Here is a 19,387-nt window from a genome sequence, read left to right as displayed (position 1 = left end):
AGACGGGGGGGGACCCCAGAATTGGGAGCTCGGGGGCCGGAAGGACAGACGGTGCTGTGAGGGACGGCTGCCCGCGCCCCTCGCACCCCGCTTCCCCTCGGGTCCCGCCTCGCCCCGCGACCCTTCGCCTTCGGCCGCCACGAGGCGCGACCGTCCCTTCCCGAGGGACCGGACACCCCCCCGCCCCGTTCTCACCCCGCTGCGGCCCGCCGGGCTGCCACCCCCCGCCCCGGTCCAGGGCGCGACGCCCTCGGGGCCAGGCCGGGGCCGCACGGGCGAGGCGAGCGGCGCTTTGCTCCCGCTTCTCGGGGCCGGCTGCGGGACGACGCCGCCCCGGGGCGCGGGCCGGGGTCCGCGCGCACACCCTCCACCCCACGCCCGCGTCGCCCGCGCGGGGCCACCCCACGGGGGGCGCCGCGGCGGCGGCCCCACGGCGCGGAGCGGCTCCGCGCCCGCCGGGCGGCGGCGGCCGGGCTGGGCGGCCGCGGCGGTGCCCGGCGCGGGGCCGGACCGGGCCGGGGCCGCGCGGGGGCGGAGGGCAGCGCGGGGCCGGCCGGCGGCGCGGCGCGGCTGCCGCGCTGGGCCAGACTCAGCCCCTTTCTCCCGCCGCCGCTGGCTGCGAGCGCGCTGCGGCTGGAGCTGCCCCCAGAGCGGCTCGTGATGGCGGCGGCGGCGCGGGCTCGGCAGCGGGAGGCGCCCGCCCAGCCCTGCGCGCCGCGCCGCTAGCGGCAGCGCCCGTGCCCGCGGCGGCCGCCCCGGCCCATGCCCCCGGGGGGAAGGGGGGCTGCAGCAGCCCGGCGAGCCGCCCACCCGCGCAGCGGGGGCATCGCCCCCACTCGCCGCTCCTGGGAGGGCGGAAAGCAGGCGGCGGCGGCGGCGGCGCCGGCATTGTGCGCGGCGGATCGCAGGCCCCGGCGGCGCGGGGCTCGCCTGCCTCCCGCCCCAGCCTCATGAACCAGCCGGACGGCTCCGCTCCGGCGGCGGCGGCGGCGACGGGAGCGCAGGTACGCGGCGGCCGGGCGGCGTGTCCCCGGGGGGAGGCGGAGGGAGCGGGGAGGCAGGGAGGGAGGGCGGCAGCCGCAGCCGCCCCGTCGCGGAGCCCCGCCGGCGGCGCTTTGGCGCAGTGCGCGGGGGGCGCCGCCGGGACGCGGCTGCCCGGCCCGCCGCGGCCCGCCCCGGCCCCGCCGCCCCGCTCGGACCGGGGCGGAAGACAAAGCGGCGCCCAGCAGCCATGTCGGCGGGGACGAGCCTCCGGCCGCGGCCCGGCCCGGCCCGGCGCCCGCACCCGGCCCGCCCGTCCGCCTGCCCCCGGCCCGGCCCGGCCCGGCCGGCCCCGCGCTCCGGGCCCGCCGCGGCCTCTCGCCGCTCCCCCGCTCCCCTTCCCGGGGCTCTGGCGTTGGCTTTTTTTTTTTTTTCCCTCTTTTTTTTTTTTTCCCCCTTCTCTAATTTTCCTCCCGAACGGTAGTAGTGTGGTGGTGGTTTTTTTTTTTTTTTTTTTCCATTAAAACGACGCCACCTAGAGGAGACTATTTCGTAAATAAAAAAAAAAGGAAATTAAAATTGAAAAAAAAAAAGGAAATATTCTGCTATTTCGTATTTTTCAGGAAAGTTGGGGCCGGCGGGGCGGGGCGGGCCGGGGCCCCCCGCCGCAGCCCCCGGGAGCGCCCGGCTGGCCCCGCAGGTTCCATTTTTGTCCCTTTGGAGGCAAAGCCCAGCTAATATGTAAATGAAAATTAAGCTGGAATTTGAATGAATTCAGGTTTCCCCCCCACCCTTTTTTTTCTGGAGGAGAAGGGAGCCTGGGAGCAGCAGAGTGCTCGGGAACGAAAGTAATTCAAGTTTGAGGTGGGCACCCCGGGATTAGCTGCAATAAAATGATTAGTTTGGGAAAGTAGGAGAATTGCTGTTACGGAGCAATTATGAATTGTACTTCATTGTAATTTTGAACTTGTGCGGCACGCTGTGCCAAAACTGGTTTTTTTTGCTGCAGTGCTTAAAGTTATTTGTTTCAAATGAGGAGTTTTGCAGGAAAATTAGAGCATAGAAAATTTGCTGTGGACACACCCAAATTTTTTTTTTTTTTGGCGATTTTGGATTTCATGCAAAACTGCTCTTAAACAATGAGGTTCTAAACACAGTCCAGGAAAACACGAGGACAAGCAAAATTAAGAGTCAAATGTCAGTTTTATTTTTGAATTTCTTGGCTTTTCCGATGGTTTCTCCTGGCATAATTAAAACATAGTTTCCAGCATTTAATTTCCTACTTCTTTTGTAAAGAAAAAAATTTCCATGGTAGGGTTTTTAGTTTTTTTCTTCTTTTTTTAAACACACTGTAACAACTCCAGATACTGTGGATCATATAAATCTAGTATTTACACAGGTTTATTATAAGGTCCGCCATGATATTATGAATATGCATAATTAGCAATATTGTGAAAAAATAATTGCAGATTTAGTAATTTTGATTTTTTTTTTTTAACCAGTAAAACTAAAGTGCCTTTAAAGGGCTCAGCCATTATATTTTTCACAATTTCAAAATCCTTTTTCTCCTTGACTCTTAGTATAAAGCCCTCCTGGAGTTTCAATTGAAAATCTTTTTTTCATAATTTTTTTTTTTTTTAATACTGTTATGTTCCTGTTATTTTGCTGTTAAGGGGTGCCTGCGAGTTCTGGACTGTGCACACACTGGTTTATTATTGTAGGGTTGCCCTTGAATACTAGGGTCTTGGTATTGATCTTTTTAAAAATAAATAACAAAAGAGCACTGAAACATGCATTGTTTCAAGAAAAAAGCAATATAGGAGAGATACATGGCCTTTCCACCCAAAAGTGGGGGAGGGAGAGGAAGGGAAAGATTAGGTCAACATTGAGTTTTACCAACCTTGACACAGTCTCCTCTCTAAAATGGGGACAAAATAGCAAGATGGCTGGCTCCACAGCTGCAGCAGGGTTGGTTTTTTTTTTTTTTTTTGAAAAAAGGCATTTTAAAATTTTCAACTCAGAAGTGAGTTTCTTGGAGCTGCTGGGCACCCACCTGCAAATGCTGAGATCCAGGTGCTTAAAAAAAAATAAATTTCAATCCAGAATGAATTTTTAAATCTGAATCTCAAACCCCTGAAAAGTTTTTTTTTTTTTTGCTGTGGTGGTTTTTTTTTTTTCTGTTTTGATTTTTATTTCACTGTAATTTGATATTTGCTGGAAATTAGGCAGGAGTGGCTGATGAATTCAGGGTTCTGGGGCTGTTTTTCACCCTCCTCCCCTTTATTTGTCTCACGTTTTGTGTTGCTCGGGGCGGGGGGGGTATGGAAAAAATTTGCAAAGCAGGATAACTCTTGGGTGGAGGAGAAAATACTCTGAAATGTCAACTTAATATTTTTCTTTTTTTTTTTGCATTTCTTCCCCCCCTAACCCCCCCCCGAAAAGGACCCACCCTCTTCCTGAATCTCTTTTTTAGCAAATAATGAGGCGAGTACCACGGTGACAGACCAGCAGTGGTGCAGTTAGAGTGGGGTGGCACGTATGGGCAAAAATTACACACAATGCTCCAGATTGGATTAAACAATTCCGGAGAATATTTTATTCATGGTTTCATCCAGGAAGCTTTAACGTGGTGGTTTTTCCATATTCTTATACTCCAAGAATTCCCTTCCTTGAGCTGCACCCCAGAACTTTCGCTTACTCTGTGATTATACCCAAAGAAATTGTTTGGTTGTAATTTTTTTTTTTTTTAAGATTTCATACATTTTTTCCAAATGGAGATCTTTTGGTGCTGCTTTTTCTCTGCCCAGCCCCTCACCCCGAGATCTGGGGAGCAGCACCGTGGCTGAGCTTTGGGCTGGGGGGAAACACCTTGATGGGTGCTGCATTTTAATTACAAATAATGGCATATATTCAATTTTAGGTCACAGTGGCAACAGTTTACAGTCATATCTTTAAAGTTGATCATGCTATCCTAAAATAGAGGAATTGAAACTTGAAAGGCCCTAGTTTACGTCTGTTTTAACCTGTTTTCAGCTGTTGTGGGAATAAGTGAATTTTCTGTCGATACTCGAAACGGGTTTGCGTTGTTGCACGTCTCCTCTGCAGAGATGAAAACGCAATGCCATAGTCCTTGACTGCAACTTGTGGGGATGCTGTCACACCGTGGTGTGCGTTCCGCTACCTTTGCAATCTTTAACTCTGTGTATATCAGTTTCTTTTAAACAACGGCTTCCATTATATGTTCGCCGGTGATGAAAAGCTACGCTTGAGGTTATAATGCGTTTCTGAATCTAACCTTTCTGCGTGCCGGTGTCCTTCCAGGAGAAACCTCCTCCTGCTTGACAAATTTTTCATAATTTTTTATCGCAGTCTGCTTTCAGGGGGATTTTTTAATTTTTTTTTTTTTTTTTCCCCTGGCAAGTTGATCAATATTTATCATTTAAAAAATTGCTGTTTGGCAGCCTGGAGGGGGAGGGAGGGAGCCCGGCAGAGCGATACCAACAGATTTCTTGTGACATAACTGAGATGTATTTTTTAAAAAAGAAAAAATTTCAAGTACCTCATCCTCAGCGAGGATGAAAATAGACAAATTTTCATCCCTGGATGAAAATAGACATAATATAATTAAAGTAGTAGATAATATTTACACAAGCGCCATATAAAACCTTACGATGTTATTCGCATAGCTCCCGAATAATCTAAATATATATCGCTGCCATAATGCAACGCCGTGAACAGTTCGGTTCGCGGGTGCAGTCACGTGGCCCCGGTGATGCACAGTCAAGTTTGCAATTATGCAAGTGCGGTAGTGAAATTAGCGTTCTAAAAATTAGATTAATTTAATTAACGTTTTTGTGCGTGCGTGTGCATGGGTTGGAACCTGCTGTAAGGCTCGTGCTGAGATGGATTCGGGGCCAGTGCCCGCTTCTCTGCGTGCTGTGCCAGTGGAAGGATTGAGACCTTCCCACCATGGCGTGGTGGGGCTCGGTCCCCGGTGCTGGCTGCTGGGCTGGGCCCCACGGCACGGCGCCCACGGCACGGCGCCCACGGCACAGCTCCCCTTGGGGCCGCGCCGGCTCCGGGCGGGCGAGCGGTGTTGGGAACTGCACCTTTCAGGGTCCCCGGCGTTGCGAGTTGAGCTGCCGGCCGCCTCAGTCTGAGCGTCTTGGGCGTCGCTCAGATTTGTGGCACGCTGCAGGCGTTACCGGCGTGGCGGAGCGCGCGGGCGCCCGACCCCGGTAGCTCCTGTGGGGCTCCGTGCGCGCGTGACGCGTACTGCACGCGTGGAAGGGTTTGCTGGATCCCACCATAACCTGCTGGTATTGGACGGGGCGCTGCTCCCGTTCACGCTCGGGTCCTCGTGAGCAATAATTTGCGTGCTAATCGTGCTGGGGGCTTTCAGGAACAGCATGCCGTAACGTAGGCAGGGTTAGTGCCGCGGTTGTGGGGGGCTGCCCATCAACACGACTTGTGTCAGAGGTGCCGTTGGCAGGATTTACGGATATTTGTACATAATGTGCCAAGCGGGGACGCAAAGGGGAGGGCGAAGGGAAGAGGCGCCTGGGCAGGGACTGCAAGCGCCACTGGAGCTTGCAGTTGCTTTTTGGTAAGGGACCTGAGCAAATGGTACCATGAGATACTTATTTCTTGTTATTTCTAAATTTCTGAGCAGTTAAGACTCCAGGGTTACGTGTATTTAGAATTTTGCATTTATGGATTCAGTTTGGCCATACCGTGTTTTCTGGGTAAGAAGTTTCTAAGTTTTAAAGGTCTTTTATGGATTAATTGCTAGTCATCTGCCTCCTTTTCGCTTTTATTTGGTTCCTTGAATGTCTCTTGATTATTTTGTAGTATGTGATGCCAATTTAGTGGTTAACTAGTATGCAAACTACATCCGAACATGTTGACTTTGCATTAACAATCATTGATTTGTCTGGAGCGAGGGAATAGAAATGAATGATGATGTTCATCGTGGATAGTATATGAAAAATAACCATTTGCAATGTGTCTTTCATCAGTGGCACATGGCTCTGGTGCAGCTTGTCACAGTGGCTCTGCCTGGCCGGCTGTTGTGCGAGAGCTGAATTTTTAAGCCGTGGCACCAGGAGTAGGAAGAGGGAGCCGGGAAGGCAGCGGCACGTGGTGTACGGTGAAGGGGTTGAGTACATGCCCTGCGTTGGGAGAGGCACGGCACGTGGCTCCCGGTTATCTTGGTTAGCTCTGGTGACAGTGGCAGTGGGGTAAAGTTGTAGCAGAAAGGGAGTGGAAAGAAATATATAACACATAAAATATATATAATATATAGAGAGAGCGCTTTTCACTGGGAACATAATCAATAATAAGCAGCAGATTGAGTTGATAGGTGGCTTCAGTGACAGCTGATTCTCTGCAAATCCTGCGGCCGCAGCGGCACGGTTGGCTCTGAATGGAGCAGAGTTTGGTGCCTCCCGTCCTTGCCTGGTCTTGGTGAAGCTGAGATGCACCCGTAGCCGCTGCACATTCAGGTAAGTCGTGGGCTGTAGGCGGCATTGCTACGTGCTTGTGTCTTCTGTGGAAGAAGGGAAGGGCTGGAGGATGTGTCCTTTCTGTGGAGTAGGTCCCTTCCTGAGACAGGTGCGTGCTGGAGAACTCAAAGCTGCCATGCCCTACTTCTCGGACAGGGTCTTTATAAAGGCACGGTTGCTTTCCCTTGGTTGACGTTGGATATTTGGACCTTCAATGTGTCCTCCCACAGTCCTGGCCCTCATTTGCTGTCTCCTGTTGAGCATTCTCATTGCCGTTGGTGGGACTACGGTGGTGCGTTGAGCATGAGCGATGGTCTTCCTTTCGGGCTGGGATCAGCAGTCTGGGCTCTTCCCACGCAGAAATTGCTTTGCTAGACTCTGAGATGTGCGTGGTCGGATACCAAAATGACGGACATAGGTGATCTCCTGTAATGTGCGTTCCGTACGCTGACCCTATGAAGCGTGTAAATGCATGTGGAGGTGCCCGATAAGCTGCATGATGGCTTTTCTGAGTTACTTGGGTTTTACTTATTTGGGTCTCTGTTGCTCTCAAAGTGAGCAGTGTAAGATGTGGCAGAAAAAAGAGGTTAAGTAGAGAAAATCCTCCTCCGTGCTCTTTGAAAGTGCAAAGGAGTTTCTTGCTCAGAGAGGTGTGTTTGGGGAAGGGTACAGCATTGAGGGTAGAAGTGATATTAGCAGATAGGACTCTGTACTCCTATTTAAGCCACCTCTGTACCCATATAGAAGAGTTTTTGTGGGCAATATCTTTTGGTGTTTTTTGGCAACTGATTGGCAGGTAGCTCAGGTTCATTGACCCATCTGTGAGTGCTCGTGCCAGCACTCTGGAAGCCGTGGCCCTCAGGCTGGCGTGCTGCGTTAGCGGCTCGGGGAGCGGAGGCTGCCGTGGGGGGCACAGGGCGTGTTGTGCTTCCCTTGGGGAGGTCGAACCAGCTGAACCCCCGTGCTTGTGCCTCCGTGGGTGTGGATGGGGCTGGGTGACTCTTGGACGAGGTCAGGCTCCCACCAGGTGATGAGACTTGTGGTTGGCAGAGTTGTGGTGCCTCTGGAGAAACCGGAGGCCATGCAGCCTGTTTTGGGGTGAAATTGCAGAGCTCTGGGTCAGCCCGGGTGGGGGCCTGTGCATGCCCCCTCGGCTCTCCCTTTGTGAAGGGCCTGGGCGTGACTGTGCATGGTGCTTTTCAGTCACCGTGCCAGTTCCTCGTCTTAGGGGAACTCTTCTTGGGAGTCTTTCTCCTCTGGCTGTACTCCTCTCACCTGTATTGACAAGCGCTCTTCAGCGTGCTGGTGTACTGTACCTGCAAAGATTTAATTATATAGGCAAGGCCTTCCCTGCTTGTAATTTACAGCACTCCCGTTTGTTTCGCATCTGTATTTGGCTGGCGTAATGTGAAAAACGATGCTGGAAATGGAAAAAGGGCAACCGGAGATTTTGCTGGCGCTGATAGCGGGCTGACCCAGGGAAACGTGAACGTTGGCGCATGGAGCAGAGGCTGGCGCTGCCGGAGCCGTTGAGGGGTCGTATATATGAGGGGTCAATACGTGTGTGTACGTGTTTAAGCATATGGGTGTGTCTGAGAGACTCGACTCATCGACGGAGGGTGCAGATCTCTGGTGAGTCTGGGATGCTGCATGGGCCGTTGCGTCCCTACCGGCAAGGGGCTTGGCCACGCTTGGGTCAGACCTCGGCGAGCCATCGTACCCTCTGTACCGTTTTAGAAATTAGGGGTGTTATCACACAAGGTTCAATATCTCAGTAAGTGATAGGAGTGAGAACAGCCATGTCGGTCAGACCTTTCCATCGCCGGTGAGCTGAGCAAGCATGTCACTCAGCAGCTGTGATGGGCCAGACATGGTCACGTCCCGGTGCTTGTGCCCCGATGGCAGCGTCGTGTTTCCAAGGTCTTCAGGTTTTAATACTTGTTGTGATTTCATTTCACTAGATACACTCAGGCAGCAAGTAATTTTTCGAAAGTTAATTTTTTACTCTGGGTGGGTGTAGGTATCCTCTCCTGCCCGAAAATAGCAGCAGAAGTGAGTTTTCAGAAGAAATTGGGTGTGCTTGCGTTGAAGGCCCGTCATTTAGGTTCTGCTTCCAGTATGTTGAGAACAATTTTAGTACAAGCATTTAATTGCTTTAGACCTATTTTTAGAAGTATTAAACCTCAGTTTTCAAAACGCTGCAACCAAAGCCAACAGCTCTGCCGGTGTGGGAGAGCTGGGAGGGGAACCTGGAGGAAAACCCAAAGCGATGTGGGTTGACCCCGTAGGGAGCAGAGTGTAGTTGTGGTCCTCGGCCAGGGCTTGGGGTGCCGCGGAGCCTTTGGGGTGCACGCTTGAAATTGAGTTGTCTGTATTTTGGTGAGGGGTTTTTTATTTATTACTATTTTAAGTACTTGGCTGCACCAGGGGAGAATGAAACCCTATTTGAGCAGATTTGTACAATTTCTTGCATTAAGCCTGCAGACTGTTGGGTGTAGTTCGGAAACTGAGCTCAGAGCGTCCCAGTGAACAGCGTGCAAACGGCCCCGGGAGGTTCGTAGCTTGAAACCCAAGAACAGCTCCTGCTTTCTGGGTGTAAATCTGTCACTTGAGGTCTGATGGTCTTTAGTCTGTGGGCTGCAAATCCTGAGCTTTTACTGGCATTGGTGATATTTGTAATTTCAAGGGTGGGAAGGGAGGTTTGTAAGGACACAGGATAATTATTTGCTGGAAACAAAATACCTTTTTGAATTTCTCTATGCATTTTTGAAACCCGTGGGAGGCACAGCTGGACTTGGGTTGAGCTGGTAGCAGAGGGGATCTGAAAATCCCGTTGGGAATCGGTGGGATTTCTCTGTGTAGTCGAGTGATACCGTTGACGGGAGCCGACATTGGGCTCTCGAAATGCTCAGGTGCGTCCTCGGGACCATGCTGGTGGCAGTGGCACTGGGCACGGGTTGGGACCCGGCAGTTGGTGGCCCTGGGGCTGCCGCAATGGGCGCTTGGCGGTGGGTGCGAGTTGGTGGGGTCAGTGTGGGCTGGCGGGGCCGGAGGTGAACTTTGCCAGAGAAGGAATTAATAATTGAACACCAGAAGGACTGTCCCTGGGCCTGTTTTGACTGGGCGGTGTTTGGGCTGCTTTGGGCACGTGGCTTGGCTGTTATGGTTAACGCCACCGAGGGGAACTACGCACCGGCTCCGAGGGAAGGCTGTTTTTACCCTCTTACCTGTCTTTATTTGAGAGGCCTGTAAATTTGGCTGGTTGGTGGTAATAGCAGTTAGAAGGAGCGTTTCTCCTGAGTTGTTAGGACACTGCCGGAGAGACAGCCTCGGAGTGGGGCCTGCCCTGCCCCGAGCCGGGGAGGACGCTGGGCAAGAAGTAAAAAATGCAAAAGTATCCAAATAAGTTGCATTAGGTGGAGGAAAAATACATCCGGAGTAAGTTCGCAAGGTCCATGTTGCGCCATGCGGGGTCTGAGAGCAGTGATGAATTCCCGCTCCTGGAAGCAGCTCGCGGACGTCGGAGGGATGTTGGCATGAGTCCATTGGAGCATCCTCAGTGGAAGTAGTGATGCCATTTGTAAATGCAAAAGAACACCCCAAAATAGAGAAAAACAAGAGGCCACTTCCCTGAAACCTTGCACGTATTTAGATTTTTTTTTTTTCACCGTAGTCTTAATTGGTTTAGTTGCTAGAAAGTAAATTCGCTGAGAATGCTCCATTTGCTTTTGGTTTCTGATAACGTGGAGGAGATAGCAGTCACATCTTGGGGATGTTTGTTTGTCTGACTCGTAAATGTTTGTGCTCTCCTCATGTTACAGAGAGCTCTTTGGCCTTCCTACTCCAGCATAAACAGTGTTTGTGATTGTAGTTCATCAGGTGATATTTAAAACGTATAAAATGAAATGTTCTTGTCTACTTTAAGCAGACGTATGTCTGTGTTTTACAAATTAACCTAATTAAATATATATGTAGAAATTTATGATATTCAGCTCCTAGCATAAGGTACGCAATTAGCATCCACGGGGCCAGGAAGGAATTTTCCATTTGTATCTTGACTTTTCCTCATAGGATGTGTGGTTTGTTTTTGGGGGTTTTTTTTGGTTTTTATTTTGTTTTATCTTCAATGCCTTAATTTTTGTTCTGCTTAGGAATTCACTTAAGGACCAGTCCTGCAGGAATTTAGGCTTGTGGTTAAATTTCCCCACGGGCAGCTTTGGCTGAAGTCAGTAAAATGGTACCCGGTTCCTGTGCTTCAGCCTATCCCTTTGCCTCTGCAGGACAGAAGGATTTCGTTTTGTTAATAGAATATCATCATGAGCAAACTATCATTCTGGAGAAAAAATGGCATTAGAATATTTACATTTTTCAAGCCTCTTCCTTCCTCCCACCCAAAAATAGCAAAAAAAATTATCTGTCTCCTCTGGATTTATGTAATTTTCAAGTGTTTGGCCAGCGTTGTTTCCAAAACACACCGTCCCTCTACCTTAGCTCTCTCTATGGCAAGAGAGCCCTTACGCAATAAATACAAGGAATGTATTCCATTAATACGTGCTTTCATTTAGACATTCTGGAACCAGCCATAACACATCTTAGTTTCTTTTCTGCCAAAGTGTTGGGGTTTTTTTCTAGTATTTGAAGTTTTGTCACATTATAATAGTTTGTTATATAAATAATCATTTGGTCTATTTTGCATATCAATAGTTGAATCCATTTTATTCACAGAAAGCCTTTTTTCCCCCCATAAACATCCCCACTGTTCCATCCCAGAAGGTACTCTTTCTTAGCAAAACCAATGAAATAAATGTCGTTCCCAGCTCAGCTATTTTAATGATCCCACAAACCCAAAAAAGCAGTAGGAAATTTTTCAAAAGCAAACTGCAGAAACATTTTTTTTGGGACATCCTAACTTTTAAACTTTTTGTCCAATTATTTTTGTTAAATTTTTCCAAGTTGACATCACAGCAAGCTGTAAACTCGAAGAATTTGTGCCTGTTCTTTCATTCTGGAGATAGGTGAGGGGTTTCAAAGGGGACCCAAAGGTGACTCCAAGAGCATCCCCCAGCGAAGGTGTGGATCCAGCAAACACGCTGGCTCTGTTACTAATTTCTGTGCAAGAACTATTAATAATTCTGCATGAGGAAGGGGAGATGTTTGATCATAACCATTTTCCCCCTCTTGGACACCTCTATAAATCCATCCTCCAGTGTTTTCCTTTGACTTTCTGCATTGCTGTGTTTCCCTGTCTCTGTATTTCAAGGCAGAGGAAATTTTGCTCTAAGCCACGTCTCCGAATCTGTCCCTTTGCATGAAGGCTCTGCTGTCTCAGGTTGAGGTTGTTGGTTTCTCCTTCCCTCCCTCGATGTTTTCGTGCCCTCTCCCTTCCGGGTGATGCCTTTTCATATGAGATGCTCAAGTCATCAACAGCTTTGATTCCCAGTTCTCCATCACTGGGTGTTACGTGGTGACCAGCTGCATAGAAGAAAACAGTATTGCAAACTCTTCTGGGTTTCCTTGTCAGCCTGCAGCCTTGCCAGCAGGCTCTGCAGGGCAGGAACTGTCTGATACCCGTGTCCTGTGTAACTCCAGGTACAGGACAGATGATTTACTAACAATAGCTTTATTTTCCACTCCGGCAAGTATAGCATCCAGCTGTTTCTTTCTCACCTCTGCTTCGCAGTGCTGTGCTCACCCTTTGGAGGCTCCTTGTATCTTGTCCCCAGGACGTGCTGCAGCCCCTCGTTATGTGGATTTTCAGTAGCCTGGCGTTACCGACTGGCAAGGCAATTATTTGGATAATAGCAGCGTCCACAATTTATTTAGACAAATTGGAGTGCGAAAAATATTTGCTTTCCCTTGCTTGTGAGGTTTATTTTGGGGCTTTAGCTTTGTGCTTTGGGAAGCAATGACGAGCCGTCCTGTGTGCCCCTTCTCCTAGCCCGTTCTCGGGGTGCTGCTCCGGGTGTTCGTGGACACCCTGTACACACCACGGGAGTTTCTTTCACTCTTGTTGCCCTCCTTTGCTTCCTTTCTTCCCGTTTTATTTCTGCAGTCGCTTTCAAGGTGGGATCGCCAGAACTATGCACAGTGCTATGGATGCAGCTTTATGCATCGGCACATTCTCTCTTTCTTTACTCATAATTAGTTGTTGCCTTGCTGGCTACCACTGAACGCACGCTCGTGCTGCTGGAGAAGTGCCCTCAGTGTCTCCTCGATTGCTTTTGTGAATTTTAATGTCTAATTTAGATACCTTGATTTTGTGTATGTTGTAGTTTTCCTTCTGGTATATTACTTTCTCCAAATCTTGGTGCACAGAGCAGATGCCTGCAGGACCCTACTGGGATAACAAACTCTTTCTGCCCTTTGTTTTCCATCTTTTAATCAGTTGTTAACCAATGAGACGACTTCCTACTGTATCCCGTACATATGAAAGTACTGTGAGTGTACTTGCCGTAAGAACCTTCGTAGAGGAAACTTGCCTAAGGCTTTTTGGAAATCCAGGTATGCTACAACGTTCGCTCACCCTTTTCTACTTGCACATTGATCCTTGCCAACAGTCCTCATAGCTCAGTGAGCTATGACTATCTACAGAGGCCGTATTGATTCCTGGTGTTTCTTTTTAATATGTGCGAACACTGATTTTTATCTCTATTTTTTAATTACTGTTTATACAAATTTTACTGCTACAAAAATGAAGTTCTGCAGGTAGTTCCTTGGATCTCTTCTGTAGCTCTTCTAAAATGGTGGGATCGCATTCATTACTTTCTGATTCTTAGGTACTGAGGTTGATACCAGTGATTTTCTGGTAGCTGGGTAATTTGAATAGCTTAATGCCTTTCAGACTTTTGGATGGATACTGTCTGGCCCTGTAGATCTTTTTTTTTTTTTTTTGCTGTTAGTTTTGCTAGACAGGTCTGCATCTTTTTCTGGTGACCCTGCAGTTTGAGGCAGCTACTTGGCTCATTCCTGTGAAGGAAGAGTCCAGGTTGGGAACTGCTGAGCCCTGTGACAAGTGAGCACTGGTGCAAAGAAGCTGAATTTTTATCCTGTGGTTTTACCTTTCTTCAGTGCTTGATTTGTACCAGAATCTGTCAGACTTCTGGTGCTTGTGTGTTTGATTTTTTTTTCTTTCCTAAATTAGGTTTTGTTCCTTCAGTGACCTGTTTCTCAAAACCTTTTTCTGGATTGGCTTTTTACAGCTTTAAGTGTACCTTCCTTGAGTTTACGTTCTGTTAATTTTGATTTCTTTTTGAGGGTGTCTTTTTGTTTCTAATGGCCTTTTTCACTCTGCTGTTAAACTATGCTTATTTGTCTAACAAGCCCCCTTTGATAGGTGATAACCATCTTCTGGGAGTTCTCCACCTCACCTACAAGCCTTTTTAGCTGCTCCGTTAGCATTCTTTTAACCCATTTTCCTATTTAAGTATCCTTTTCTTCAGTTAAGTGTTAGCGTAATGGACTTTTTTTGTGTGGCTTTTGTGTTGTGAAGACTTTGGGGTCGGCTGCATGGTGGGCTCTGCAGCAGGGCTGAGTTTTTGTGCTGATCTCTTGAGCCAGTCTGTGTGACCACCCTCAGAGGGTGCAGGAGCAGCAGGGCTGGGCATGCTTGAGGGGCTCCAGAGCCCGGACCTCCATCCCTGTCAATGCCCGCTTTCCTCCTCCTTGTCCCCAGGCTCGTTGTCCAGGAACAGCGGGGCAGGACTCACGGACAGCTGCGTTTCCCAACGTGCCTTGGCTGAGGACACGGTGCTGGGAGAGGTCCTGCGTGGGACCTTCAGCATCATTTTTGCATCAAACCTGGTTTCACACTTGCAAGTCTCTGTGGGATTGACTGAATTCTGCCGTTTACTGCGATTGTATTTCTGCCCTGGCAGAGACCTGCAGCCTTTCTGGGATTCCTTGACATTTTGTAGGCACTGTCACCATCCTCTGCTCACCGATCCTGTAGCCTATCTTGGATGGGCTTCCAGTCCATAGAGGTTCTCTGCTATCTATTGGCATAATAATCATGTTTAATTTACTGGGCTGCACTTTGCTTCTCTGTCACAACACCATCATTCCTACATAACTGGGATATGGACTGTAATGCCTTGAGTCTTTTGTTTCCTACCTGCATTTTTATAAGTTTTTCAGGGATACAGTACACTTATGACCTCATCAGTAGAAAACGCTTCACTAAAACTGTATGTTCTCCTACTGATGCTTGATAATCATAGAATCTTTGGGTTGGAAGAGACCTTTAGAGGTCTTCTAGTCCAACCCCCCTGCAGTGAGCATCTTTATGATGATCTTCATGAACATCTTCAACTAGATCAGGTTGCTCAGAGCCCTGACCATCCTGACCTGGAATGTTCCCAGGGATGGGGCATCCACCACCTCTCTGGGCAACCTGGGCCAGGGTTTCACCACCCTCATTGTCAAAAATTTCCTCCTCAGATCTAGTCTAAATCTGCCCTCTTTCAGTTTAAAACCCTTACCTCTTGTCCTATCGCTACAGGCTCTGCTAAAAGGTCTGTCCCCATCTTTCTTCTAAGCCCCCTTTAATCCTTGGCAGGTTGCAATAAGGTCTCCCCAGAGCCTTCTCTTCTCCAGGCTGAACAACCCCAACTCTCCCAGCCTGTCCTCCCAGCAGAGCTGTTCCAGCCCTCGGAGCATTGCTGTGGCCTCCTCTGGCCCCGCTCCAACAGGTCCATGTCCTTCCTGTGCTGAGGGCTTTAAGCCTTTTTGTTCTGGCATCTGTTTTCATTTTGGTTTTGATGGCATCTGGCTTTCTTGCAGGGACTCTATCCCCTTTGGCATAAGCCCTCCTTCAGATCACACCCCGCAACCCTCTTAACTTGCCCGGACATACAGCTGGTTCCTCATGGGATTTCCAAAAAGGTGCCATGTGGGTCCTGAGTTCAGATCCTTTTCTGGGATGTGTTGTCCTCTGTGTCATTCACAGGTGCTTTTTCACAAAGGATGGTCACTGCCATGAAATGAGAACCTTAGTCTGGGTTTAAAATTGCTCTAAAACTAGGATGCAGCTTGTGTTGTGCAGGACCCTGAGCTCCCCTCTCCCGCCTCTTCTCCCGCTGGCCACCCTCTTGCATGAGCTGGCTGAGCTCATGCGTGAGCTGGGCAGCGCTGCGCTAGTGAGAATTAAAAAAGAAGAAAAGCAAAAAAAAAAGGGGAATAAGAAAAGGAAGAGATGACAGTTATCCTTGAGTTAGAAGTTATCAAGTGCATAAAATTGATAAAGGAATTTAAAAACACAAGGGAAAAACCTGTGACTGTCAGTGCAAGGAACAGTAAGAAAGTATTTGTATTAGGAACAAAAGAAATTCTAATAATGGTTTGTGTAGACTTATCACGGCTGAGGAGAGGTAAAATGCATACTAAAGCAGAAAAACTAGACATGTTTAATAAATATTGCTGTTCCCTGTTTGTAAGGAAGAGGTATGATACACTTACAGCCCGTGTGCAGAAGAGCATCCAGGTCCAGCATTAACCAGGGCAGGTGCTGAGCACGGGCTGAGAGGTGGGAGCATTTTCCAGTCATCACGTGTAGGTGATGTTCGCTGGGGACTCCTGTGGGGTCTGCCTGTCTTTTTTTTTCCTCTTGTGCGACTTGGATATAGCGAGAATATTCCAGGAAGATTGGATAATGCTGTTGTTGTACCATCTTAGCCTGACATCAATCTGGGGATGAGGACTGACAAAGCAAAGGAGTGCACAAAACGTAGGGGTGGAGGTGATGGGAGTATCAAATTGAGTTTGTTCTTTAGCAGAAGGGGTGGAGGATGTGTCATTTCCCAAGCTGGCAAAATGTCTTGTTTTGGTGTCATGCACCAAAATACCCTCTGGTAGCAGCAAGCTGGTGTGAAACAGGTAGTGAATGGGGTTTTGGATGACCGCATGCATTGCCAATGGTCATGGGGTCCAGCTCCACGGTGCCGGGGGCTGATGGTTGTGCTTGCAGAAGGTGGAAATGAGGTAACGAGGGAGTGTAGCTGTTCAAAGGAATTTATTATTGGTTAGTCTCCATTGGATGAACTTTGTTTCTTAGGGTGAATGATAGGATTTGTGCATCTGGAGGTGAGAGCTGGAGGGAGTGCTTTTGGGATGGGGAGACCAGAGAAGGGGCAGAGATGTCAAACCAGGCTTTGGGATGGGAAAGGGACAACTGCTGCAGCATAAGCAGTGATGCTGAGTCTGTGGGAACGGGGTGATGCAAACCACGGGTATGCAGAACAAGTGAGCTATGTGAGAACAGCTATTCTGTCTTCTCTTCCTTAAGCTTTAATGCAATAGCCCCATTTTCAGTTCTCTCGTTTTTTTAAGTGATGTTGAAAAGTTGGAGAAGACACAGGCCATGTGAGTGGAGGGAAACGACTCGAGGAGTCAAAGGAAATACTCATTGGTGTTTGTTCCTAAAGATTTGGGGACATGCACCATATTTTGGGAAACTCCCTGACAATAAGTCTGAGAAGAAAAAAACAAAACACTTGTTGATTTTTATCTTCATGGAGCCAGTTCTCCATGGGTTTAAAAAAAAAAGAGAAAAAAGCAGGTACCAGAGACCTTCATTTTAGCAAACTGCGTAGCAAGAAACAATACCTGGAAGCTGGATCCAAACATTCAGATGACAAAATGAAGACGCAAAAATATTTTTAAAAGTAGGAGGTGGAAATTTTGAACAGCAGGGGAGATCAGCTATTAGAGCAAACTACCAGGGGAAACTGTGGATGCTGCATATCTCGATGCTGTTGCTCATTCTCTGCATCTATGGAATATGTGTTTCAGAGTTTTCTGGCAGAGCTTAGCAGTTAGACAGGGGAGGATTGCTGTTATGTTATAAAGAATGGCTATTCTGTGCTTTAAACAAAAGATCTCACTTTCTGTCTCTCTTTTGGTATCCTGTTTCCCAATGTCCAGTAGCAGATGGTTGGGGAAGGTTTACAAGGAACAGAGAAAATACTGAGTGAGCCTCCCTTTAATATACTCTCACTCCTGCTGAATGGACCCTAAATTACTTTCACTTCCAAACCCAAAGGGATGCTCCAAAACCTCCTCTGCTAATGTCGGACCGTTGCATGTGCACGCACACACCCTGGCACAAGCCCTTGCGTGAAACCAAAGTACTTGGAACTGTTTTTTCCCCCTTAGTAGTGTTATAACTAATGAAATCCATAGGTAATCTCCTGTAACATTGAGCACAAAAGGCTATTTGTTTACTTTTTGAGGCAGGAAATGATAATGAATAAGGTAGTTAGGGAACACATGGGACGCAGTCATTAATAATCTGCTTAATAGTCTTAATGCAAAAGCAATAGGCAAAACAGTGGAGAGAAGTTTGCCTAAAGCAATATATAAGAATATGGATTTTTCTCGGAGTGCTTTGTGGTCTAGAGGAGACTTCGTTCCCTCTCCCAGATACGAGGGAAACATACTGTAGAAAAAGGGGGAGGTATTTACAAACTGCTGTAGAGATCAGAGAGGAAATTTCCCCCGGTTAACTCTGAAACCAGGCAAAAAGCAGGAATGGAGCTGAGGTGGCTAAGTGAAGATGTAAACAGTATTAGAAGCAGTAAGCAGTAGGCTTTTAAAAAGTATAAACAGTCTGGTAAGGAGGAGGATAGGAAGATCTATTAAAATAAGCAGAAGGCAGTTAAAAGGATAATTAGGAAGGCAAAAAGAAATAAAGAAGATCTAATTGCTAAGAATATTTTGACTTCAAAGGATTCTTTAGATATATTCAGAGCAAACAGAAACTAGTGGAGGAAACTTGTCCACTGAAGATGATGATAGCAATTGGAGACAGGAGATACAGGGAATAACATGTCTGTAAATGAGCTATTTAATTCCTCTGGTAGATGCTAGGTATACCTGCACCCAGGACCTAGTTCGTGTCACATGCTGGGAGCTCCGTGATCAGCGAAGGGAGTTGCAAAACACTTGGGCACGTTCATTTTGTGCAGATACTGTTTTTAAACTAAGAAAACTTGCCAAGAAGCTTGAAGTCTTCTCGTTGCACAACAAAAATGCCTTGTTGCTGCACTCACATGCTAAGTGTAGAGGTGACCTCATGCCATAGACAATCCTGAAGGATTAGCTCTTTCTTATGACCTTCATGACTGTCAGGTACATGTACGTGTGTCTGTGTGTATACACGCATGTATTTGTATATATTGTGTGAGTGTTTGTATAGAAAAATTTTACACAGAAACACAAAGCTTGTCATCTGGAAGTGGACATTCCTGGTAAAAATGCCCATTTTTGTGTATGTGTTTGTTGTATGCTTCACCTCCAAAATCCTCCTTAAGTGCAACAGGCACATAAATCGGGAAAAACGGTAATGCCACAAACAAAATGCATTCTGGCTAGAAGTTCATGAGTCTTGTGCATAAAAACCTGGGGATAATTTATGCAGTTACTCGGTAAGTTCACTAGATGTTCTTTTTTATGGTCTACAGAAGGGGCCTGGAAGCTTTGATCAGAGTTGCTTTTCTCAGCAAGCTGCCCTTACAGTAGAGCTGGAGTGTTATGAACTCCTTTGTGTATGTAATTAAAAGCCGTCCTCTATCTTGATATTACACTGTGGTTACTGTTCCATTTAGAAAAATGGGTTTACTTCAACAGGCTGGGAAAGTTGGTGATTCTTCTGGTGGCTGCCGCAGGGGCGGACGGGTCTCTGGGCTCCTCTTTGCCTGCTTACCCAGATTTGGAGAGTAGGATTAGCAATGCCAGCAGATCTTGTTTTGTTCTGGTTTTTATGTTCATGAGGATGGATTCCATGTGTTACTGCTGCAGCAGGCAGGCTGTCCCAGCGGTGGACACCTCCTGTTGGGTCCACCAACGTGCCCATCGCTGCCTGGTCAAAGACATTTCTGGAGTCCAGGATTTGAATTCCTGCTTTTCAC

General features: G+C 48.1%; 1 protein-coding gene across 1 annotated transcript in view; it reads left to right on the top strand.

Annotated features, from left to right (window-relative positions):
- Positions 1 to 950: 950 nt before the first annotated feature.
- ZNF618 (zinc finger protein 618) overlaps positions 951 to 19,387 on the top strand; it is a gene marked incomplete at both ends in the record, with an annotated part of 160,473 nt that continues 142,036 nt past the window's right edge. The window contains one exon of the mRNA XM_082009003.1: positions 951 to 1,004. Coding sequence (XP_081865129.1) covers positions 951 to 1,004 — 54 coding nt within the window. The remainder of the gene's footprint in view (positions 1,005 to 19,387) is intronic.

The sequence above is a fragment of the Phaethon aethereus genome (genome assembly GCF_964289735.1).
Source record: "Phaethon aethereus genome assembly, chromosome: 20".
Classification (NCBI taxonomy): Eukaryota; Metazoa; Chordata; class Aves; order Phaethontiformes; family Phaethontidae; genus Phaethon; species Phaethon aethereus.
The sequence above is the reverse complement of the archived record's forward strand: the minus strand, read 5'-3'. Positions and strand labels throughout refer to the sequence as shown.